Source organism: Taudactylus pleione, unplaced genomic scaffold, assembly GCF_031769625.1.
Source record: "Taudactylus pleione unplaced genomic scaffold, aTauple2 ptg000007l, whole genome shotgun sequence".
Lineage (NCBI taxonomy): Eukaryota > Metazoa > Chordata > Amphibia > Anura > Myobatrachidae > Taudactylus > Taudactylus pleione.
The window spans coordinates 1780007-1806298 of NW_028284410.1; the positions used below are offsets into that span (position 1 = coordinate 1780007).

The 26292-nt window shown below is 40.2% G+C and overlaps 1 protein-coding gene across 2 annotated transcripts in view; it reads left to right on the forward strand.

Annotated features, from left to right (window-relative positions):
• Window positions 1-26292, forward strand: part of LOC148542845 (protein argonaute-3) — a 112695-nt gene that overhangs the window by 74702 nt on the left and 11701 nt on the right. The window contains exons 7-18 of one of the 2 annotated variants that reach the window (XM_088460299.1): window positions 788-875; window positions 6411-6558; window positions 6795-6914; window positions 10344-10466; window positions 11776-11909; window positions 14115-14299; window positions 15598-15757; window positions 17795-17885; window positions 18262-18456; window positions 18803-18940; window positions 20598-20699; window positions 23253-23452. In XM_088460299.1, coding sequence (XP_088316425.1) covers window positions 788-875; window positions 6411-6558; window positions 6795-6914; window positions 10344-10466; window positions 11776-11909; window positions 14115-14299; window positions 15598-15757; window positions 17795-17885; window positions 18262-18456; window positions 18803-18940; window positions 20598-20699; window positions 23253-23452 — 1684 coding nt within the window. The remainder of the gene's footprint in view (window positions 1-787; window positions 876-6410; window positions 6559-6794; window positions 6915-10343; window positions 10467-11775; window positions 11910-14114; window positions 14300-15597; window positions 15758-17794; window positions 17886-18261; window positions 18457-18802; window positions 18941-20597; window positions 20700-23252; window positions 23453-26292) is intronic. The other variant, XM_088460305.1, reaches the window with a different exon arrangement.

Below are 26292 nucleotides of genomic sequence, written 5' to 3' on the forward strand. Positions count from 1 at the left end.
GGTGCATTGGTAATTACATGTAGTCTTACTCTGTCTTCCTTCGGGGAAAAAAACTAAATGGCAATCAGTAAATACTTTTTGGAGGGTATCTGAATTATATTTGTCCTAAAAGTAGAATTACATCCCTTCCTTTGTGCTTTGAGCGAATGATTCATCCATACACACAGGATACACATATATGTTAGGGATTATTCTGTATTCCCTTAGTTTCTTTTGAATGAGATGCCACACATTAGTTATACACCACATGGTCAAATTGTTTGCCATATATCTATTTTATTATTAAAGGAGTTTCCTCTTTAAAGGACATTTTGAGTACCTCCCTTTGTAATGGCACTTTGGTGGGGGCCTTCCTTTTTGACCACCATTCATCACATCTCTCAGGGTCCCAACACTTATAACTGGGATCTCTCCTGCTTATCTTCAATACTGCATGGCTCTGGAGAAGATGAGACTCTGCTTAATGCGATTGGTGGGGTCCAGGTGAGACATTTACCAAAGTACCAAGAAGGGTTTTACTAGAAATCACCCGATTTGATGGCATTCTGACCACTTTTCTGGCAACTCGCGGAGATGCGCATTGCAGATTTTCCTCCGTAGCCCATAGAGGTGCAATGTACAGTTACCGTAATTTTCAGCAATAAGCAAAGATTGGTCTATCGTCCTGTCACAGTGGGAAAATCCTCTGTTATTATTGGGTATATATTTGATGCACATACTGTTATGCAGCTATTTTGCAGCATGAACTCCTTATTAATGTGGTTATCAAAATATCTGCTTGGTACAGGTCTGAAGGTTGAAGTGACTCATTGTGGAACAATGAGACGGAAATACCGTGTTTGCAATGTGACAAGGAGGCCTGCCAGCCATCAAACGTAAGCCTAAAATAGGCTTTTGTGTGTTATGCATTTATATCAAATGATGGTAATGGTTTCTTTTCAAGCAGAGGGCCAATGTGTAGATAATTACAGTCTTTGGGTGTAAAGGACAGTACTGTGCCACCATTATAATGTTATCCTCTGTCTAAAAAACATCATGGTAAAGCAGTGGTTCCCAAACTTTCTTGAACCACGGCGCCCTAGAGCAACAGCACTTGTTTCACGGCACCACTAGGCCCAATGTTTCTTATTGAGAAGACCAGCTAAAATTATAGAATTACGTAATTCGTGCTTACCTGTCATTCTTAGGCTCAGATATGTGGTGGCGGATAGGGTTGTGCTTCTGTTTGCCACATATTTTATGACAGTGCCGGTGGCTGCCAATCACATTGACCATAAATAACTTGATTTGATCCTGAACCACCAACGCTTGGCACCCCTTCAAGTGCTCCACAACATATCATTGTGTCTTTTTTTTTTTTTTTATTCTAGAAATAAATTACATTTTTGATGCAAAATGTTTTTTTTTTTTTTTCTTAAATATCATCTTGGGGGATAGTGCACAGCAGTCAGAAACCACTACACCAAAACACATTATAAATAATGGAGTAGTAATGGAAGTGACATGGGCATGTCCTTGTGTTTGTAAATCCACCAGTTCCTGATCATCAGTCCCCCCCTCTACTGCGCTCTGCATGTGGGGGAGGGGGAGAAGTAATGCCCCATGGTGGTGGGGGGTAATGCCCCAATAAAGTCACTTGGGCAGGGGAGGGAAGGTAAAAAAAAATGCACAATTCACAGGGTTGGAGGGGGGGGGGGGTAATGTTTGGGATCTATTGTCAATGGGGAGGGGGGGGTTACAATTTATTGGCCAAGGGCAAATACATTTTAAACTTTACTGAATAAAGCTAAACACGCCAATTATTAAGTTGTTTTGGGGGTGGGGGGAGAAATCGTCATTTAAGTGGTTAAGTTCTTAAATGCACACATTTTTGTTTTCTTTACATTTTTACTAAAGAAAGTCATATTTGCTGATTTTTAATTTGTTTTCTAGAAAAGAACATTTCCATTACACCTTGTGTGGTTTGACCATTCTGAACTTTTTAAAAATTCTATGTTCAGACCATTATTTTGAACTTGTTGTAAATGCTATAATTGCACAACAATGCTTTCAGGAGTTTGGCCTATTGTGATTACATAGCAATATGAAATGAAACTCAGAATGTTTTATTATCGCAGCCAGATGCTGGGAGAACCTTTAAATGACTGCTACTTTAAAACATCGAGCAGTCTCGCACTGGACACACCGCTGTCTGCAGTTCCCAGGCTATTATATATACCCCTTGGTATGAGAACTACAGTTACCTTTTTTCTATATATTTATATAAAATGTACATAGCTTATATCCATAGTACTTAATCTGCTTGTGGGTGCCCATGATCCTTTTTGCGAACTACTTGTAAACTTTCATCTTAATAACAATCCCCTAATGCAGTGGTTCCCAAACTGTGTGCCTAGGCACCCTGGTGTGCCTCGGGACACGGTATACAATCGGGAAGCCGGCTGCCTTAATACCCGCAGCCGGCTTCCCGACTGTCATATCCCGGCGAGTGTGAAATGCCGGGCGTCTAGATGTAGATACATTTCCCCGACGCCGGGGACTGGCGCCCGGGATCCCGATCGAAGGGATGCCAGGCGCCGCGAGCGGGCAGCTGCGGGGGAGGGGGGGAGGGTTACGTTTAGGGCACCCGGGGGGGACTTAGGGTTAGGCACCCCCCCGGGAGGGTTAGAGTTAGGCTAGGGGGAGGGAGGGTTAGGCCTCGGGGGACTTAGGTTTAGGCAGTGAGGAAGGGGGGAATTAGGGTTAGGCACTTGGGGGGGAGGTTAGAACATACCTATCGACGATCGGGATTTCCAGCGCTGTCGGGCTTCCGCTGCCAGGAACTCTGCTGTGGTCGGCCAGGCGCTGCCAGGAGTCGGCCGGCGGTATTTCATACCGATTACCGGGACACTTGCAGGGGTGCATCAGGTTGGTGGTCTACCAGAAAATAAAATGATTTATGGTCAATGTAATGTAAATATGTGGACAAACAGAAGTGCAAACCTGTCCCCACCACATAATTGAGCCTGAGGATGACCAGCACAATTTACTTTACTACATTTTTTTCTGATTTCTCAATAACAAACATTTGGCTTAGGGGTGCCGTGAAAACAATGCTGATACTCTAGGGCTCCGTGATTCAAAAAAGTTTGGGAACCACTGCCCTAATGTATTATTGTATTATTAATTGTATTGTATTTTAGCACCATGTGTAGAAAATCGTAAAGTGCTACAAGGCCATTCAAGTTATAGACTTATTTAGTATAAAAAACTGTGACTAGTAAACCCTGACTCTTGCGTTTAGGGGTCTAGAAGCTAAAGTCTCCTGACTATCCTTTCCCTGCTTCTCTGAACAGCATTACATTGTGTTCCATCATGAATCCCTGCATTTGTGCTGCAGGTTCACCAATCGCTACTGAACAGCTCTTTTCAAACACTGAAAGGGATATGTATAAAACCTTCGAGATAAAGTGGAGGTTTCCCATAGCAACTAATTAGCTTTTAACTATTACTTACCTAGCACAGTCTATAAAATGACAGAAGCTGATTGGTTGCTATGGGATCACTTTATCTGTCTAAAAGCCTTGATATATCTCCCCTAAGACAGCTACAGATGTGTCCACATACATCTCATTTCAGTGTGCTACAAGTCATGTTAAACATAACGCGTGAGCGCCGTGCAACGCGGTAGTGCAAAGCGTCTTTTTAAGTGCAGCGTTTTACCTTGAAATGCGTCTGTGAATAGTACGCACAAGCAGCTTCTGCTGATTAAAATATTTGGCACGCCCTTATTCTGTGTGCGAGTGCTGGTGTATCTGCATGCAAAATGCTACATTACAGTGTCTGCATGCCGCATATCATTTTAATCAGCAGAAGCTGCATGTGCGTCCTATGTGCATCGCTTTACGAATAAGACTCAAATGTAAAAAGTTGCATGAAACTATGCTCTGTGCTACCGAATCACAGCATGGCGCGACTAGAAGGGCCGGTTAATGCGCAAGGAAGTAAGATGTATGTAGACACATCTGTAATCAGCTGTGGAGAAGAGGCAGGACTAGGAACAATATAGAGCTATACAGTTAGGCAGAGAGCGGAAAATCAGGAGTATATAACTACTAAATTCAGGAATTACTTCTCTAACATTCAATTGGAAGACACTACCATATTTGTATATAGAGGCTCAAGCTGGAGTCAGTCACTTAATTTGAACCTGAACATATTCCAAAGACTCATCTCCCTTCTGAGAGCTTTATTTTAAAATAAGTACCCATTGGACTTGGATGCTTATGCACCAGAATTATGCCCATTATGGCTATAGTAGTTTCTTTTATGTATTTCACTATTTAATTTCAGTGCTATGTGGTGCAAATTGAAAGAAGGGTTCACTGCCGAACTCTCGCTCCCAATGTTGGATGAATTCTGGAAGAGGGAGCAGCCAATATTGACACAGGTAGTGACTGGTGACCCCTCTTTCTTGGTGTCATCGGGTGCTTAAAGACTAACGGATCATGATCCAATGGCTGCAGTTGAGAGTACTGCATGGATGATTTTGGTGCAGAACCTCGGGGGCTCAGTGTCAGTCAGGTGGGGGCTAGTTCTCTAAGCAACTCCACACTAGCGACAGAGTAACATTAGAGGGAATCTGTTTTTTTGGAAAGTGGCCACATCTGGACTGAGCTCTATGGTGAAGATGTGATCCCCGCAACAGCACCTCCTGGTAGGGCTGTTCCTCCCAGGAAAGCCCATCAGAACTGACAGGCTAAATTCAGAGGCTCTTTACTGACCTACTCTTCTTGATGACCTTCAGAGAAGTAATTTCTGTGTGCTTTAACATCCAGTTGTGGTATGGGACTGTCGGTGTAGGGACACAGTCTCTTTCATATAGGTGCACTTATAGCTGTCTCTCATTCTTTTCTGTCATATCAGATAAAGGGAACTGTTCCATTGTAAAGTCTTGTGTGGCAGAAAATCTGTGATATTTCTTATGACAGACTGAAACAGACACCTGTTGTGCAGCATGTAAGGCTCTGGACCCTAAAACAGGCACGCCTGTGGGGAACACAGCTCAAATGTCACAATTGCCTCAACCAAACCGTTTATCCACTCTATAGCAGAGCTCACTCAACGTACTACAAATCGCGGGGATGTGACCATGGGGCTCTTCCCTCCTTCTTCTCCTTACGAAATCTCTGAAAACAGTCCTTTTTGTCAGATACCTCTCTGTCAGGGAGTTTGGGGGCCTCAAACCACAGCACCAAAATAGCCTAACAGAATTGATGCAGTGCCTGGTACGATTTTCTTTCTCCGTAGAACAGATGTTGCAGTCTGCTTCAAATCCCAATCCTTGACAGTGCCAAAGTTCTGGTTCAATCCTGGGAGTTATCCAATTCCAAATTTTCTTCAGGAAAAGGAGTCGTTAGACATAGAAGATACTACTTGTCTAGAGTTAGAGACTTTTGCACATCTTATGGGTACATCTTAATACTAGCTATTCTGTAGTTGCTTGATATTCAGGATTGTGAAGATATGACAGATCCTTGCACTTCTTTGTTTAAAAGGAAAACTCAGTAGTTGTGCTATGTGAAACTTGGACCAGACTTGATAAAAAGTTCCAAGTTTCTCATGGACTTTTAAGTATTCTAATGCAGCATCTCTTAAAAATGTGACTGATGTAATAATTTGCTGCTAGAGTATTTCTTGGAGCCACTGCGGACTAAACAATATTGGAAATGGTGACTTTGGTTGACCATATCCAGAATCGTTCTGAGAATCCGATAGTGGCTGCTATTGGTACTGAACAATTTGGAGACAGGATTTTGGCCTGAATAGTTGCGGTATGGTGTATGCTCTGGGAAGCCGATACAGAATCAAGAGAACTGGAATCCCTTCCTTTTGTAGGCAGTGTCCTTATTGGCCCTGAACAGGACAATATAATTGGTTTCACCACAAGGGGGCAGATTATTTTTCCTCCTGGTTAAAATCATCAAGGTGAGAGAACCTGGATTTCATTCCTTTTGCTTCTCAGGAAAGATGAAGAGGTTCAGTTATCAATTGGTGGTCTGGCCACTGAATTTCAAAACACTGTCACTTTAAATCCTATCACCTTTAAAATGATTTGCTGCTATAAGATTATGGGGGCATGAGGTTAGCGTATTCAGAATTTGTGCAGATTCAAATCAAGTATTTAAACCTGTCTGAGCCTCTATTACCCAATACTGTAGTGCCCCCCCCCCCCCCCCCAAATGGTGTAAGAGAAAAGTATTTCACAAAAATCCTGTTTGTACAGGGCAAGGCTACTGAGTACTTTCTATTCTTGCTTTAACGTAATTTTAATATTCCTTGACCTGTGGCTTACTGTACTGAAAACCCTATTTTATTATTGTGCTGTATATAAAATGATTATTTCCTTTTCTTTTTTTTTTCCTTTCAAGCTTCCCCTTACAGTTGGAGAATGGGCAGACCGTAGAAAGGACAGTCGCTCAGTACTTTAGGGAAAAGTATAATCTCCAGCTGAAATATCCTCATTTGCCCTGTCTGCAAGTTGGACAGGAACAGAAACACACATACCTGCCTCTAGAAGTAAGGAACACCTGCTTGCAGACAAAGCTATTTTAAATGCTCATAGTTATTTTGAGAACTTGAGGCATTTATTTCATTCCAATCACCAGTGTTGCCTGAAAACTTACAAAATGCATTCTGATGTAAAGTCACTCAGGTTGCAGACTTATAGTTACAGCTCATCATGCTTGTCAGTGGCGTTATAATGTAAATATTATCTGTCCTGTACTAATGTGTTTTCTTCCCTTTACGTACAGGTCTGTAATATTGTAGCTGGCCAGCGATGCATCAAGAAACTGACTGACAATCAGACCTCCACTATGATCAAAGCAACAGCTCGGTCTGCCCCAGACAGGCAGGAGGAGATTAGCAGGCTGGTGAGTTGTTCCTTTGTGATGTATAGATAAGTAGTTGTTCTTCCCTGAATACTGTCATTTCTTTTATTTATGCTTTCCAGGTCTGTGGCAGTCTTGTAGACTTCAGTGACCACTGCATGAGATAGCATCTGGTGCCCTGTCCCTTATGCCAATGGCAATGAATAATAGTTTCTATAGCACATGGGGTTAGAGCATGTTACTTATGTTTTATTGAAAATGCTGTTTACCTCAAGGCAGATTGTTTTTCTAGGTCTTTAGTTTCATGAGTACAGTTCTTAGGCTTTGTAAATGTCACCACTGTTGCAACTTCTCAGCTGAATTTTCTCATATTTGAAACAAAGAAATAAGTCAGAAGATCTAGAGAAGGTAGTCTCTAAATTCCCTTAAAAGTTTCTTAAATTTGTAGCTGAGCCATTATGTGACAGGTAAAAGTGGACATCACCTCTAAAGAGGGCGATCCTTTTATTTAGCCCTGGGAGACAATGAAGTAGCAGGTGTCCTCTTAGACAGGTACTGTACTTCTGCTGTTTCAGACTCTCATAGCAGATTGTGTTAAAATATATATATATATCCACCTTATGTGCAAATAGTGTTTGTGCTATATAAATTCACTCCTATTAATCCAATGTTGTGGTGGTAAGGCTGTTTGCTATACCCTTCATCCCTATACTGCATCCTCTCCCCGATGGATATATTCAGCTAGAATAAGGGTTTGTACCATGGTGCCCTTTTATATCTATCAATTAAAGCCAGGGTCTAAGGCAGGGATGGGGAACCTCAGGCCCGGGGGCTGTATAAGACCCCCGGAATCATTTGGTCTGGCCCTCTGAGCTTTTTTCTGCTAGCCTCATCTGACTAGCAGGGTTCCTAGATCGGCACCCTGCAGCCTGAATCTATGCAGCAGCGCTGCCTAGAGCGGCCTTAGGATGCTTCAGACGGACACACCACTGCCCTTACAGATCCCCGGAGCATCATCAGTATGCTCCGGGCATTGCTGTAATCACCGGCGATTGTGGCTCTGCCCCTGGGTGACATCACACGGAGGGAGCGTGGCCTGCATCAGGCCTGCAAATAATGTTATGTATCAAAATGGCCCTCAGCAGAAAAAAGGTTCCCCACCCCTGGTCTAAGGGGTCTCTCCCCGGTTTAAGGATTACAATTGACATTAAACGGGGAGAGAATCCAACTCATGGGGGAATTCAGTTTTGTGCTGCCTCAATTCCTGTCTAGGAGCTACTCAACTGTTTGTGCTGCTGGACGCCATTATTTGTGCTTGTACCCTCCTGAGGTGGCGAGCAGAAATACTCCCAAAGTCTGCTTTGGGTGCCCAAAATTTCCTTATGGCCAGCGCGTCCAGTATTTTGCACAAGTCTATCCACTCCCGGTGTATTTGGGCACAACATCCGCGATAAGTAATGGGCACCTGCGGCACTCGCGCCCAGCTGAATAGCTCTTGTCGCTTTAGACAGGAGCATTGACCGTGAAAAAACAATTGAATCCCCCCCCCCACAGAGTTTATTAAATGTTCAAAGTCTATGGAAAAAGAAGTATTATGGGCCTGATTTAGATGTGCACGCAAATGCCATTGCAGCTACGATCTCCCATGGATCGCTGTTGCAAAAATATGCTAATGACTCATTGTCCAGTGCTTAGTGATGCCCACTGAAAGCATCTTACATCCGCCGCTAACGCACAAAACCGGAAACATCGAACACATACCAGGCAGCCATCAGCCTTTTGAGGAAGTCTAAAGTGCCGCAGACATAGCGGCTCTCCAGACACACAGCGGGCTCTCCTGCTGCATGCATGAGCACAGTGGCTAATTTATGGACTCCCAGAAAACCGTGTTTAATCAGTCCGACATGCCTGTCTTTTTCTAACCACTCGTTGTCTATTTCCTGAATCTTAAGCAGAGAGTCCAAAAATGACTTCTATCTGAGGATAAGGAAGGCAACTCTGCATAGCCAAGATAATATTATTCCTTCAGGGTATAGTGTGCCTGATAGTAGCAATACCTGGGAGATTTTACTTTAAGATATGAACCTTAAAAGTACAACCTATTATTCAGTGTTACTCTGACATTCCATTGCAGCTCTCATAAGCAATGTATTCCCTCCCCACTCCAGTGACTCCACTACATATAGCTCAAGCTCCTTCCACATCTTTAGGACAGGTTGTCCTGACGGGATCTGATGCAGGTCATAAAGCTGATTGTGCTGTCCCTGCCCGTGTATGAAGTCTGCCAAGTAGTCATTTAAATTCTACCTGCTGGTTAGAGAAGCTTCTCCCGTCTTACATGGCAACCTGCTGCAGAGCACAGAAAGAAAGCATGTAGTACATACTTTATAAATAAACACTGCAGTTATTTATTGTATACAAGTTGAGTCTCCCATATCCAAAATGCTTGGGACCAGGGGTGTTTTGAATATCGGAATATTCTGTATTTTGGAATATTTGTATATCATAGGGGGGAATTCAATTCAGCGCGTTGGTGAATAGCCGCGGGAGGGAGCTCCCGCAGCTATTCAATTCAGTGCGCTGTTTGGGCGGGCAAAGGATTTCTTCTCGCACCCCCCTGGGGATGCGAGGAGAAATCAGACAACAGTGGCGGGTACGCAGCTGTTTGCCGGCTTAGCGCGGCGCTAACAGCCGCTTGCCCGCCACTTTAGTCAGAGAATGCCGGTTACCGCGCATTAACACCCAGGTTAAGTCGCGAGAACCGGCATTCTCTAACTTACCTGCTTCCCGACAAGGCACACAGCGCATTGAATTGAATAGCTGCGGCAGCTCCCTTACGCGGCTGTTCACCATCGCTCTGAATTGAATTCCCCCCATAATGAGTCCTTGGGGATGGGACCCAAATCTAAACACAGAATGCATTTATGCGTTGTATACACCTTATACACACAGCCTGCAGGTAAGTTTATACAATATTTTCAATAATTTTGTGGCTCAAACAAAGTTTGTGTACATACATGAAATTCATTTGTTTCATATAAACCTTATATACAAAGCCTGAAGGTAATTTTATACTTTATTTTTAATAATTGTGTACCTTAAACAATGTTTGTGTACATTGAACCATCAAAAAACAAAGTTTTCACTATCTCAGTCATGCTAAAAATATTCCGTATTTCGGAATATTTGTATATGGGAGGCTCAACCTGTATTATTCAACTTAATGTTACATAGCCTGTGATATATTGTGTATCAATTTCAAATGTTTGCTTTTCTTGCTCTTTCAAAAAAAAACAAAAATTGGACATACCCTTAAAATGATGAGATCAGCCATGGATAGTCCAACAACTTTAATGCTGCTGCAAAAATGATCAGTGTTTGTGTCCGTCTCTGTTCTATAAAGCTGCAAGTTTGCTTAATGTTAGTAAACTTGAATTTAGAAGTGTGTAATAATGACTTTTCATTACTCAGGTTAGAAGTGCAAATTATGATGCTGATCCATTTGTTCAAGAATTCCAATTTAAGGTGCGGGACGAAATGGCTCACGTGACGGGGAGAGTACTTCCAGCACCAATGTTACAATATGGAGGGAGAGTATGTGATACCAGCACCTGTCAATATTTTCTAGTATTGTATGTAATGTATAGTATATTTTAATATTTAAAGCAAATAAAAATGGTGGTGTAAGATGTTTATTACACCTTTACTGGTCATGTATATTTCCACATGGTCGTAATGTGTGTTTCTCATTGGTTCTCATGTTTTGTTTTAATATCGGGTATGATGTTAGCATCTTTGATCTTCAACATCGCTCTGTATGCTATCACAAGCTCACAATGTTGTCAGGGCACGTTTCATAAAGGCTGCCATAGTTGTAATGACAATAGAACGGTCTCATTTAAATTCATGAAGTGGGCTGATATGTCCTGAGTGCAGAAAGCACCCATGTGACACCGCCATAAGCACCATAGTACACCAGCATGTTAAAGCTGAGGTTTTAAACTTTTATTACGGATTTCTCTCGCTTGTAGCTTAAACGTATTATTTTGTCAAGATGTTGACTTATGACATATTTCACGTCTTTTCATCTTATGTATCAGCTGAAATATTATAAAAACCATTGAGAGAAAGATTAATGTTTGAGAGTTAAAATTAACTACAAATTAGTTGTGCACTAAGGGTTTTTTTTTCTTAATGGAAAAAGTTAAACTGGAAAAGATTTTCATTTCATTATAAAAGAATGTATATATGAAATGTAATCTATAGACTTATGTTTTGTATGTTCCTGTCTGCTATCTTAAACACTCACCCGTTATAGCTGCCATACACTGTATGATCAAAGTTCCTGCTATTCGGTTTTTGGGTCAAGCGGCAAGATATTTTCTGGCTTCTCTGGGTTCTGTTAGTGCTCCACAAAAGTTCCGCTCTTTCACATACCAATACGTTATTGCAGGTGTCTTATAGTTTCCTACGGTATAGCCTACACAAAATTAATTATTTTTTAGCTAAGATACGAGAAAGTTGCCAGACACACACAGGTTTTTTGGAGATCGGGCTATATAGTGAATAATAATATAATTACAGCACGCAAAATATTTTAAAGTCACTGAGATAAAAAAACAAAATCTTCTGCTTACTGAATTTTGTACAATCAGATTGTATTATTTTTATTGAATATCTACCATACATTAAGATTTCTGTCCAGTTCAAGAAAAATTAATTATATTTTAGACATTTTATAGATATTCAACTTTTAAAATCCACAGTCCTATATACAGAGAGGTTACTGTGGTTTCGTGATGGCCATTTTACAGTATGTCCTGGTAAATACATGATCTCAATACTGTATGCATCTGATTTTTATTCTCTTTTTCTCTGACTCACGTCTTCCTTCCTTCTGAAGAACCGCACAGTGGCAACTCCGAGCCATGGAGTTTGGGACATGCGGGGCAAACAGTTCCACACTGGTGTGGAGATAAAGATGTGGGCCATTGCATGCTTTGCAACACAGAGACAGTGCAGAGAAGAAATCTTGAAGTAAGGCATTTCATGGGCTGGGCTTAAATGACCTGTGTATACTGCATATTCTCTTTTTCTCCAAAATAGAGGGATATGGGAAGGCTTATAACAAAGAATGCAGTCAAGTAATTAAATGTTTTGAGCCTATTATGTTATAATTCAAGCTTGAAAGATTGTTTGTAAAATTGTAAACCTAGGGCCGAATTCAATCAGAGGCGAAAAGCCGCGATTTGTGCTTTTCGCCTGTTTTCAAAGTATCACCATATTCAATTCCAGGACGTTTTAGACTAGGCGAAAACTCCATAGGCAAAAAAATTTCTCCAGCAAAAGGCAGGAGAAAAGATGTGCGAAATCCATAAAATTTGGGGACTTAGGGCCTGATTCAGAGCCGCTCGTAAGCGGCCGCTCGTTCGCTCCGAGCGATGTTCGCACATCTGCTCATGCGTATGGGTCGTAATGCGCATGCGCCAACCAGTCATTGCGGTCGGAAATCGTGTGTTCGCAAAATAGCGAGTGCCTGCTAATTTGAGTGACAGGATGAGGCGTTTGTGGGTGGTAACAGGGGAAGGTGCTTGAAAACGGGAAGTGGAGATCCGAACACAGGCGTGCCAAACGGTCAAAACGGGCGTTTTAAGGGTGTGCATAATTAACAAAGCAGCGTCATCGGCCACGTCACTTGGTTGTTTCTTAGCCTGAACTGTTCGCATGATTGCGGTAGGAAAATCCAACCACAAGCACTGCGAGCAGTTCAGTCGCCTTTCGATGTACTCGATTAATCTAATAAATAGCGGAGATGACGTATGATGCGAACGGCCAGGGGGCGTTTTTACAAAATAGCGAGCGCATATTTCGTTCGCTCGCTCAGACATAGAGGGGTCAACAGACCGCAAAGAGCGAGCGCTCTATTTAAATATCTGGCCCCTTTTTCTGAATGAGCGAGCGCAAATAGCGTCCGGCTCTGAATCAGGCCCTTAGTTCAGAACCCTTTGGACAATGACTAATTAGTTAAAAAAAAAAAAATCAAATCACCCCAAAAAAGAAATAATTTTTGGGGTGAAAAATTAAAAAAATGTGGAAAAATGGGCAAAAAGTAGGGGGCTAGGTATTTTGGGGGGCTGTATGCATGAGACAGGTGTTTTTAAGATTGCAGGAGGCTGCATCAGGTGTATTTTTTAGTTTTTTTTTTTTAAATCTTCACTTTAGAGACACCAAAATATACTAGTACCCATTTACATGTACCCAAAATTTAACTACGGTACTTATCTTTCTCAAAAATCATTGCATTATATAATTTTTCCACACTTACGTAAATATGCATAAAACAGCCCTTTGACTCATTTTAAGACCACTAAATACTTTTATTAGGGCTATTAATACTCTTCTACTGTATATTGATTCCCAAGGTCAGTGAGTCTTTTTTTTGGGGTACATACTGATTTCCCCAAATTTTGCTGTCCTTTTCGCTAGTTTCGTTATTAAATACATTCGCCTACGCGCGTTTTCCCTTGTTTTGGAATTGAATACAGAGATAAGCGGGGACTCGCATGGTGAAAACATTGCATCTAAACAGGCGAATGAGGCGAAATCATCGACCTCTGCTTTTCGCGGCTAATTGAATTCGCCCTTTCATTGGATAGTGTTGTTCTTGACTGACCAGCATTGTTACTTTTCATTACAGGGGAAATTATCCTTAAGGCTTAAGGGCCTGATTCAGAGATTTACGCAAACCTAATGGTTTGCATACATCTCCGATGGTTCTGGATCTGTGTAGGCGCAGGACAGGTCCTGTGTGATTGCTCTGTCCTCCCTTAGCCGCAGCATGATTGACATGCTGCGGTGTCAGGGGGGCGGTGACCGGAACCATTCTCCAAAACGGGCCTGCCGAGCTCAGGGTCTGTCTCGTATGACGCAGGCTTCCTGGACCCCATTGTACTGATGGTTGCAATGGCCATCCGAGGCAGCATCTACAGACGCTGCATTCGGATCACAGATGCATGCGGGAGGTGTCTTATTTCCTACAGACACCTCCTGCTATATTAGAATATTAGTTGGACGGCAATACTGTCCATCTCTGAATCAGTCCCTAATAGGACTATAGATGTTTTGAATCTCTTACATGTCTTTAGAGTAATTTTCTGATGCCCTTCTTTTTTTGGTTAATTTTAGTACCTGTAAATGTGACCAATTATTAGCTTTTAGTGACTGTAATTGTATGCTTTACAGGGGATTCACTGACCAGCTGCGGAAGATCTCTAAGGATGCTGGGATGCCCATCCAGGGACAGCCATGCTTCTGTAAATACGCGCAGGGCGCGGACAGTGTGGAGCCAATGTTCAGACACCTCAAAAACACATATTCTGGTCTTCAGCTCATTATTGTCATATTGCCAGGAAAAACGCCAGTCTATGGTAAGTTAAGTGCCTTATTTTTCTTTTATAATCGAGGAGAACCCCATGCAATACATTAAAGTACTACTATGCTGTTAATTATATAGACAACACAATCAATGTTAACCAATATATAAAATATATAAAGAAAGAAGAAAATGAAAACTAACCAACCTAAATGACGCTATTCCAATTGATTTTATCATTAAGTCTTCTAGGACTAATAGTACCTAAACGAACAAGCCATTGCGCTTCTCTAATAAGAAGTCTTCTAGTCCTGTTCCCACCTCTTAAAGAGGGGGGTACATGGTCAATCATGAAATATCTACGTAACGAAAGTGGATGGCCTCTTTCCTTAAAATGTTTCGCCACCGGTTGGTCAATGGTTCTGCCACTCAGTGACAGACGAATGGCAGAATGGTGAGCTGCCATGCACTCACTGAATTTTCTCGTTGTTTGACCGATGTAACTAAGTCCACATGGGCATACAATCATGTATACCACATGTGTACTACTGCATGTCAAAACATGACGGATATCATAGGACTTATTATTAATGGGGTGTTTAAATGATATACATGCAATCGAAAAAGAGCATGTGGTACAATTGTTGCATTTATAGCAACCAGGTGGTTTACGGTAAAAATTAGGTAAATCTGCAACACCCCGGCCAGTGATATCTGTCTTCACCAGCCTGTCCCTTAGATTCCTACCTCCTCTGAATGCTGCCAGAGGTCGCATGTTTTTGAATGAGGGTAATTCACTATCGGAAGTTACAATAGGCCATAAAGCTTTAGTGGCTCTTTTAATAATAGGGCTGGCTACTGTATAATTGCTGGTCAAAGGAATGAACCGTTGTCCAGTCCTTTTAGCTGGATTAAGTAACTCTTCCCTAGACATGTCAAGCACTTTGGACTTTTGTAACATCAAATTTCTCAGATCATAACCACGGACCAAAAACCTTTGAATCAAAACATCAATTAAATCTGGGAACTTAGTTCTGCCGCTCGTGATGTGAGCAATACGCATACGGTTGTATCCCTGAAACATGTGTTGACTGGGTAATACACAGATCTTTTTTGCTTCAAGCCTCCGAGTGCCGTTCCTTGTGGTGGAGTTTATATTCTCTGAAACATTGCCAAAATTACTGTAACCCAGCACTGTACCTGAACCTCTGGCACAGTGTCCATGTGGTTATAAATAAAAACAAACAATTTATTGATGGGCTTGTTCAAGTCTCAGCAGGTGCAACTACTCATGCTAGCACTGTCCTAATGTGTTCCCTATTGTTGCTCATTGTTCCCTGTTTGTTTTCTCAGCGGAGGTAAAGCGAGTTGGAGACACGTTACTAGGGATGGCTACACAGTGCGTCCAGGTGAAGAATGTAATAAAAACATCTCCTCAAACTCTCTCAAATCTGTGCCTAAAAATTAATGTCAAACTGGGAGGTATTAACAATATCCTAGTCCCACATCAACGGTAAGATGATATTTGTATTAATTGTTTCTTCCGGGGATGGGACTGCAGATGAGATTTTTTAAATGCTTTATTTCACTTAATCTATTTTTGTAGTCTCCAGCTGCGGCTATTTTTTCTTGTCTGTGTGATGCACTTTTGCAATATAATTCTAAAAAGAACAGAATGGTCTCATTTTACTGAATACTTAAAATAATTTCTAAACTTCATGAGGTCAAATGTACTTAAGAGCGGTATAGTTTGCAGCTTGCATCCAATGTATGGCAGTATACGAAGCCTTAAACCGCATGCAGAATATTTACTTTACTTTGCCTGGGTGGAGGACCTGTTCAGTTGTTCTATGGGCGGGTGCCACCTGCCAGGCTCACTTGTATTATTAAAAGAAAAAATCTGAACCCTCCCTTACATTCTCTAACAGCCCACCCTACTCAGCAATTAGTCTCCTCCACTGGGTTGCCTGGGAAAATGATCTGGCATTTGCATCAAGAGCATACTAGCACAGTGCTGACTAGCCCAGGGCCCCTCCTGGTAACCCTGGCTGTTGGATACTTAAGAGTACTATGAGGGGCTCATTGCTGACGACCAGGCTTGATGCTAAATTAGATGTAGTGTTTGGTAATGTAAGGGCAGGTTAACTGTTTATTAATTTCATCAGTTACTTATTTTTTTTACAGTTTCAGGTGAGATCACTCAAACACCATGCGGTTTCGGCTATTTGGCCTGTTAAAACCATGCCTGACAAATAAGTGGTAGTTTGCAAGCCGCCACTTGATACAAAATCTATAATGCAGTTTGACACCTGTTTTATATGATTTGATTAGCAGCTTTGTCTTTACTAAAAATTGCAGTTTACAAACCACACACCAAATCCCATGAACCTGAAATTTGCTTAAACTTCAGTTTTGTAAATGTCCCCTTTAGTGTCTTTTGATTGTTTCATTTTTGTTACTTTGTTATGTATACCTGGAAATCTAAGTGACCATATATTTCATTTTACTGCATGATCTAAAGGTCTTCCTGTTTTTTTATAAACTTTGAATGAAATTAAATTTACTGGGACTGTGTGTTTCACTGGATCTGCCAATGGCCTGATGCTACTTTTCAGCCTATTACAAACTGGTTGAGTAGGTGTAGATTCTTGAGATTGGGAAACCACAGATAAGGAGATTTGGCACTTGCTCATCCTCTTTGAGACAGCCTAATGATGGGTACATATTGGCCTATGAATATCATTCGTACAGCAGACGACCGATATATCACCTCATCCATTGACCAGTGTGTGCACGAGATATATCTATGAACAACGTTCACAGATATATCTTGTTCGGCCATGCAGCACGGCAGATGCAATATATCTTTCAGATACATCCTGCACATCTGCCTATGTGGAAGACTGACCTACCAACCCATATGCCCGCTCCAGGATCTGCCGACATGACTTCACTACCAGTTCCTGTGGCCAGATATATTGGTTGGGAATTGTGTATGCACACCTGCAAACACCACAAATTGGTCTGTCTTGTCGGCTGTACAGCCGAACTGTCTGCCAATCGTTTACCCGGCATTGAGTCTGGAACCATTGAAATCATTTTGGGGATGCAAGAGGTTGTTGCTGGTATATCGGTAATTTTAAGTTTGGCTCATACTAAAACATTGAATGCCACCCAATTCTATATTTTGCTTTGGGTTGTGTCACCTATGACTCCATACAGCTGTGAGGCGGAATGTAGGAGGGCAGAGGCGTTAAATCTCCTGCACATGTCAGTAAGAGCATGTTCATGCAAATGCAGCTCACCAGCAATTAACTGAATAAACGCCTATTAGGAGGAGTGTCTTTTGCACATGCTTGGCATCTCCAGATGCATGTTTGCTAGTGCTTTTAAGTAATTTACGTCCATTTTTCTATCAACTCTGCATCAGCCATTCTGTGTACATATACAATGCTTTAAACATAGTAACCTAATACAATTTACGATTTCTATCTTCAATTGCCAGTTTATTTGAGATTGAATGTTTTTAATATGTCTATTTTTTCCGTAGACCGTCTGTGTTCCAACAACCTGTTATCTTCTTGGGAGCAGACGTTACTCACCCTCCTGCCGGTGACGGCAAAAAGCCTTCAATTGCTGCTGTAAGTTGCAATTGTTTCAGAGCTCCTGTTTATGACTTAAACTAATTGTAAATTTCATTTTTGGATACAAATTAGTGCGGAATTCACTGCTGTATCCAATTAGGATTAATTTGAGTGAGGGCATCAGTCTTATGCATAGCACTGGTCACTGTGACTAATTGACTTGTATATGTGTATAAGACTCTTCTAATATTCCTTGTTGTGAGTGTGCGTGGTGTAAGCATTGGAGAATTTGGAATCTGGTATTCCTGTGAAGACAGGAGGACATCATGTGCTTCAGCACAGATCTCATACATACCGTGGGCTGAATCTGTTGGCTTGATTCTGTAAAGTTTTAACTTTTTGTTAGATATTTGACTCTTGCTATGTGCATTAGGTTGTAGGCAGTATGGATGCACACCCGAGCCGGTACTGTGCGACAGTGAGGGTGCAGCGTCCGCGGCAGGAGATTATTCATGACCTAGCTTCCATGGTACGGGAGCTTCTCATCCAGTTCTACAAGTCCACACGCTTCAAACCCACTCGAATCATCTTCTATCGAGATGGGGTCTCAGAAGGACAGTTCAGACAGGTTAGTCTAATTGACTGTTTGCTTTCTCTGTTTGCAGATGGTGGTGGTTGCAGCAAAAGTCTTTGCACACACAGATCTGTGGTTTTATAAAGTGTACAAGTTTAAGGTGGAAAATATCTATATGCACTGTTTCTTTAATTTTTAAGCTTGACTATTGTTACTCTGCAACCCTTATAAGTTCCAGTGTGAGGATCAACCCATATATTGAGGTCCAGCTTTTTACATGCTGAAGAAAGACTTAAGTTTTCTCTTTTCCACTCATTGTTTGTTTTCTGGTAGTCATTCCCCCCAGGTAACTTACATCGTGAAACTTTAATTACAAACTTGATTGTTTTGTGTGTTTAAGCAGGTGTTATATTATGAGCTGCTAGCAATCAGAGAAGCCTGCATTAGCCTGGAGAAAGACTACCAGCCTGGAATCACCTACATTGTAGTACAGAAAAGACATCACACAAGGCTGTTCTGTGCGGATCGAACTGAAAGGGTACATATGACATGTTATACAATTTCAAAAGTCTGTGTTATGATACAAGGACTGAAATGGTGAGACCCACAGAGTAGAACAAGTAAGCACTAAATATGCAGTATATGCTAGAGAAAGTGTCTAGAACAAAATGCAGAATATCCCCTCATTTTAGAGATGTATTCTTCAGTACAAGGTTAGGAAATCTTTTTTATGAACATTTGTCAAGTTGAAGGAATTGCCCTTCTTTGCAGATTCCACTTCTCAAAATTAGTTTTAATAGACATAAAGGGTCATATTTGCTTATAAAATGACCAATTCAACTAATTTTATTAAATACTCCAGCAGAGTGTTTCTAATGTCAGTGGCTTCAAAATCTTGTACCCTGTTGTCCAGCGGCTTGTCTACAGACTACGGGTCTCTAAAGTGATATCCATTGTCATTTTAGTCTAATAGACAATACTTTATTGCTATCAATATTTAGATGTCAATTACCGGTACTTAAATATAAATACATAAGTAAATGACTAGTAGTAATGTCATCACTTCACTGTTCATTAATATCACATAAGTATCCTAAGGAATAATATATCCCCTATTACAGTGGTTGCCAAACTTGGTCCGCAAGGCTCCCTAACAGTCCCAAGTTTTCAGGATATCCATACTTAAGTGCAGGTGACTTCATTCAAACCTCAGTCAGTTTGATTATACGATTCATGCGCAAGCATGGATATCCTTAAAACCTGGATTATTAGGGTGCCTTAAGGATTGAGTTTGGGAATCCCTGCCTTATTGCCTTATATTCAGATTCTAAGGATATCTAGTCATTATCTAGATCCAGATCATGTATAAAGTCACCCACATTATATATATATATATATATATATATATATATATATATCAGCCATAACTTTTTCCTTCACCTGTCAGTGGTTTTATATGTATGTGCTGGTGCATATTTTGTATATACACATGTATGATGTACAGTGCCTTGCAAAGGTATTCACACCCATTTGCATTTTTCATGTTTTGTTGCTTCACAACCTGGAATTAAAATGGATTGTGTGAAGGTGTGCATCATTTCATTCACAGAACATGCCTACAACTGTGAAGTTTTTTTTTTTTTTTTTTTTTTATATTAATATTTAGGACAACATAACAGAAAACTTCAGCATGCATAACTATTCACCCTCCTAAAAGTCAGTACTTTGTCGAGCCACCTTTTACATTTATACTGATAGATCATGTGACACTTAGATTTCACACGGGTGGACTTCATTTCACTAATTATGTGACTTCTAAAGGTAACTGGTTGCACCAGAACTTTTGAGGGGCTTCATAGCAAAGTGGGTGATTATATATGCACATGCCAATTTTCAGAATTTTATTTATAAAGATCCTTTTTTATATATATATTTTTCTCATTTCACTTTACCAAATTAGACTGTTTTGTGCAGATCCATCACATGCAATTCAGATAAAAAAAATAATTAAATTACAGGTTGTAATGTAGCAAAAAAAGGTAAAAAGCCAAAGGGGGTGAATACTTTTGCAAGGCACTGTATATTTCTGTACACATATAAAATATCACCTTATGTGTTATAAGCCAATATATTATCCATACTGGAAGGCTGCAAAGCACTTGCTCTAGTGATTTATTCTGCTTTCTTGGCTTCAGGTTGGAAGGAGTGGAAATATCCCAGCTGGAACGACTGTAGACACGGACATTACACATCCATATGAGTTTGATTTTTACCTCTGCAGCCATGCTGGAATACAGGTAGTTTGGCTCTGAGTCAGTGATAACGCTATCGTTCCTCCACACACCAAAGAACCACCAACGACTCACGATCAGCGATCACAGACTCCAATGGAGAGATAACGATATCATCCAGGTTGGCCTGCATGCATGGCCGGTGGACGATATAGTTATCGTCTATGCTGGAACGTGCATCATCGGTCGTGGGTAAGTTGGTTGGTACTTAAAAGTGAACGATAAAACGGTGAACGTTATTGTTAATTTTTATCGTACCGTGTGTACGCACGATTAGAGAAGTCTGCTTAATGCTTTTTTAATGCAAAGCTAGAGGTAACAATTGTACAATGTATAGTAATCGCTGTAATATATTTGTGGAAAGCATGATACAACACCTCTCCTTTGGTGTAAGGAATTAGATCATATCTGACATCCAAATTGATATAATAAAGAGGGAAACATACAGGAGATGTACTGCCTAATGGGTATTTCACCAAGTCCCAAAAAATCTTTATTATTGAAAAACTTGGCAGAAACTTTCAATACATATTTATAAATTCTCATGTTATGTTTGGGATGTAAATGTATAATTTGGTAGTGTCTAAAGAGTATCTGACACATTAGGGTTTATTAATGCCTTGTGCACTATAGGGGGTATTTATCTTGGAGAGAGATAAAATTGTGAGAGATAAAGTACTAACCAATCTACTTCTAATTATATTTTACAGGCTAGGTTTGGAAAATGACAGTAACTGATTGGTTTGTACTTTATCTCTCACAACTTTATCAAATACCCCCCCCCCCCCTATATTCTGTGTGCAAACAAATGTCAGATTTCTCAATGCTCCTCCCTTTTTGTAGAAACATTGAAAACATTTTTCATGTAAATTTATGGTTTTCTATCACTTTTTTCAGATTAACAGAATTCTTTTCAGCAGTCCATCATGCTTTACTTGCATCACTGACAACAATTAGCAGGTCCCATAACAATTTATTCATTTCTTTTTAAGGTTTGAGCTATAATATGACCTCCAAACAATCTAACAAGGAATTAATGGTAGCTGTCTCATCTTAGAAATGTTGCTGCAAGAGACCTAAAAGCTGAGAGCCAGTGTATTGTTTGATAATCTATGATTACTATTTCCCTTTATCAAAGGCGGAAGCAACTGATAGTGACACTAATTTACTCACAGCATGTTATGACATGGGCACTGCCTAGTAACTGAGTATGATAAATACACCTTTCTGGCCTGATTTAGCTAGAAATAACATTACAAAAGCTAAAGTGTGTTCTCTCCTTTTCACCCAACTTGCAGACACCTGTGTATTACTCATCCTGTTACATGAGCTGGCAAATGAAGCAGCACAATTCCCTTGGCTTGCACAATCTAGCAAAATCATTTATATACTATAAGTACTCTATATAAAACTAAAATATTCACCCTTGATTTATTATTAGTTCAATGAACAATGCAGTAGAAACCAGTTTAGTTTAGATTTTGGCATTAAGAAAATGTGCATTACTTTGGTCAATTTTCTGTGATTGGTCGCTTCGGCTTGCTTCACTATAGTCACATGTCTTTCTCCATCTCCCCTAGCATTCTGAACCCTGCTATAGCTGTCATATTACAGAGGCACTGCTTCACTCTCCAAACTTAAACTACCGGTACAACACTATTTAGCTCATTACAATCAGTTGTCAGTTCGGTTTAATCAACATCGACAATTAAATAAATGACTGACTGACATCTTTTGCACATTGTTAATAGTAACGAACAACTAGATACAATATTTGAGATCTAATTATTATAATTTATATTGCGCCACACTATTATTCAGCACTATACAGAGAGTTTTTGTTATTCTCATATGTCTCTGCAGTCTAAGTTCCCAAACATACACCTGTACATCTTTCTGTACTTGAAGAAGGGCATTTGTTAGCCTGGAAGCGTCTGCTCCTTTTAAGATGATACAATGTTTGTTTGCTCTACTTTAATAAATTAGCTCTAATGAGCGTGTTTTCATGCTGCAACTGACTAGTGTATGGCCTGACTTTTTTGTTTAGATACTGCTGTTTAAAACTCAGACAACTGATGAGCGGTACCTTGCACAAGAGAGTGTAACACCATAGATATAATACAAAAGTGAGACATGTTTAAGTGTGAGTGTTGGGGAGGGGAATATAAGAAAAACTAAAAGGAAAAAGACTTCTCTCTATATCACTGTCAGACCTTATGACTTGTGGGTAAATTAGGAAATAAAAAATAATTTAAAAGTGAAAAATGTGTCTGGTCATGGAAATCACTTACTATCATTTGTTTGGTTATGAACAGGTTATAATGAAACACATTGCACAGCTTATAAAATGTTGTTGTAGATGCATCTATATAAGGAAAATACTTTGTCCTGGCTATGTTATACTCGTATGTGTGCCTATTTTAAACATTAATGTTACAAGTGTATGAAGTGGCATGTGATCTTCTTTTGCATTTTATCACCTGTAGTTTTATTTCAACTTGTTTTCTAATTCTCCCTCATGGAGTGTAACATAATATCTGACCGGATGTTCTCCCTCAGGGTACTAGCAGGCCTTCTCACTATCATGTCTTGTGGGATGATAACTGTTTCACTGCTGATGAACTCCAGCTGCTGACCTACCAGCTGTGCCACACGTACGTGCGATGCACGAGATCAGTCTCCATCCCAGCACCAGCCTATTATGCCCATCTTGTGGCATTCAGAGCTAGGTACCATCTTGTGGACAAGGAGCATGACAGGTACATTTGTTGATTGATGGTTCTTTATGTAGTTGTTTTATCTTGCAAACTAACCTGTTATATAATAGGGTTAAACGTTTTATTACATCACCTCATTTTTCTCTCCTGCTATATACACCTTTCCCTTTATTTCCATCTATATACTCTCCCTTGTCAGTCCTAACCCCAAAAATTAACCACCGCTTTACAAAGCACTATATACAGTACATAGGAGATCTACTTATGACAGTCCGGAATTTTATAGTTTTTGTGTTCTCTATCTAGGACATACATTGTGATTTACTGGTCAGTGTCAATAACAATAGTGCCACTGTCATTTAAGAGTTAACATCTGCAAACAATGGCTGGTAACCATAGGAACACCAAATCTACTTTTCTGTAGAAGTCTGGACTGTGTACAGTAATCTTGTTCATAAAATAAGAGATATTAACGGCATGTTGCTAAAATAACATAAATACCTTCTTACATCTGTTCATAAGCAAATACACTGGATACATTTTAGTTAAATATTTGATTCATGTTTTTAATCAAAGTTAATGCGAAATGACATCAGTTTGGTTGAATGTGAAAGCAACCTAGTTAATACTGGGCATACACTATACAATTATCTGTCAGACATCTGTCCAATCTGGCTGGTTGGAATGAAAATCTGGTAATGTATGAGAGCAAATGACAATCGTCCATTTGCTCACAAACACTGGAAAACAGACAAAAATGGTAATTCAGACAAACTGGTTAAATCAAACAAATTTAACCAATTTTAATAATAGTTTTTGTCAGTTTTTCAGTGTTTGGCACCACACGGTCAAATGTAATTTGCTTCCATACACTACCAGATTGTCATTCCAACCGGCCAGATTGGACAGATATCTGACAGATAATTGTATTGTGTATGCCCAGCATTAGGAAGTTAAATAAGCTGTACAACCCGTGGTTTAATATATTGATTTTCTTTTCTTTTGTTTTTTTCTTTGTATACTGTCTATTGAAATTATAGTGAGCTGTAGATAATATAGAGGCATGGCCTCACACACAAAAGGTTAGCAACTGTGCTTATATTCCATATAACAAGAAATATATAAATAAAATATCCCAAGTTTGATGACAAAAAGCTAAGTAAACAATGCCAACTTTTTGTTTAAAAGGTAGAGGAGGATAAAATGGGAAAGGGGTGACCAAATGAGAAGAACTGGGAAGGGTAGGTAGGACTAACTTGAATTAATGCAGAGTTGAGGATACCCCTTAAGGATGAAGTTCAAGATTAAAAGTTGTTATAGCTGATTAAGGAAGGAGGTTCAGGAATGCCAAACTTTGTAATAAGAGACTGAGGAGTTCCCTGGAAATTGGATACATATTTCATTTGCTTTATATGCCAAATACAAGCACGCATCATTTTGATGGTAGGATGGTGGGGATCTTTACAGTGTGATGCTATTTGACATGGCACTGCACTAATGATGTGTCTGCTCAGTTTATATGAATGCCTTTCTGGGATCAGTAGAAGTAAAATTAATTTTGGATTTTGTAGGACTGCTACTGTGGGAATGGTTGTCAGGCTGATGATCTCTGTCCACAGCTCCACCAGAGGTGCGGGAAAGCACCCTTTTGCCCCCAATTTGTCCAACACACATCCCATGCCGTGACGCATATTACCCCACCTAAATTTAAGTAATTTATAGTAAAGATAAATGTTTTGGTTCTACTTGGTTAGGTTCGTATCTGAAAAACATTGTTTTTGCCTATTCACTTGTTTTGGACAGCCAATAAGATAAATCTGAACTTGCGCTAATTTGGCAGAAAAGAACTGTGTAAAATCTTCAATACAGACATAAGAGTACTTAGCAACTCCTTTTGGGCCATTCTTCTGAACTCAGGGCTTCACCAGCTGTGATGGAAGTAGGAGCACATTACAAATCATGGTTGTGAAGACAATGAATCTCCTCTGTAGAGGCGACTTTTCAGTACCAAGAATACAGATTGTTTAGGTGACATGAAATAATTTGATCATCATAATGTCCTACAACTTGTTTTCATAAATCTAGGAAAGGAAATACATATAAGAATACATAGAGCATACTTAACGTAAAAATTATTTTAATTACATAATTCCTATTTTTCCACAATCATTCTTAATAATAAAGTTTAATGTTTTAGGACACAATTCAGGAGTGCTCAACCTTAAAATGTTATGGTTTTTGCTTTGATGTATATTACCTGCTTTTACCATGGAGAGACATCAAGGCTGTCAGGACTGGAGAGAAGCTTGGGTTGCCCCATGAATTAGATACAAGGTTTTCACCTGGACCAGACAAAATACATCACCCTTTTTTTTTTAGAAACTAGAGGACCACCTTGTGGACTCTTGTTAGGCAACACGTGAAAGATACAACATTCCTGGCAGTATATTCATCCTAATGGGAATTATGCAGCCAATCTAGGTAGTTGCTGGAGACCACCCTTATTACCCAGATACTCAACGGTATCTTAGAGACTGTGGCCTCTATTGTCAGGTGGAAGTGCAACCATTCACATGGACAAGGCCCACAAATTGCTGTATAATGCTGAGATACCAATGAGGAACTCCTCCTGAGAACAATGAGAGGGAAGAGCTTACCATAATAGGCCTGCCAATGCAGTTGATGGCCTTCTTGTACATCTAGAGAGAGAAATTGAGATTGTTCCCTGCACTCTTTCATACGTTGGTTGAGGCCTATATTGCATCTGCTGTAGTCCGCAGCCTGGTGGCTGGGGACAAAACATGCCTAATCTTAGTAGATCAGGAATGGCCATACAGTGTTAAGTCTGTTGACTAGAATTCAAGTTGCATGCTTCAAGTCTA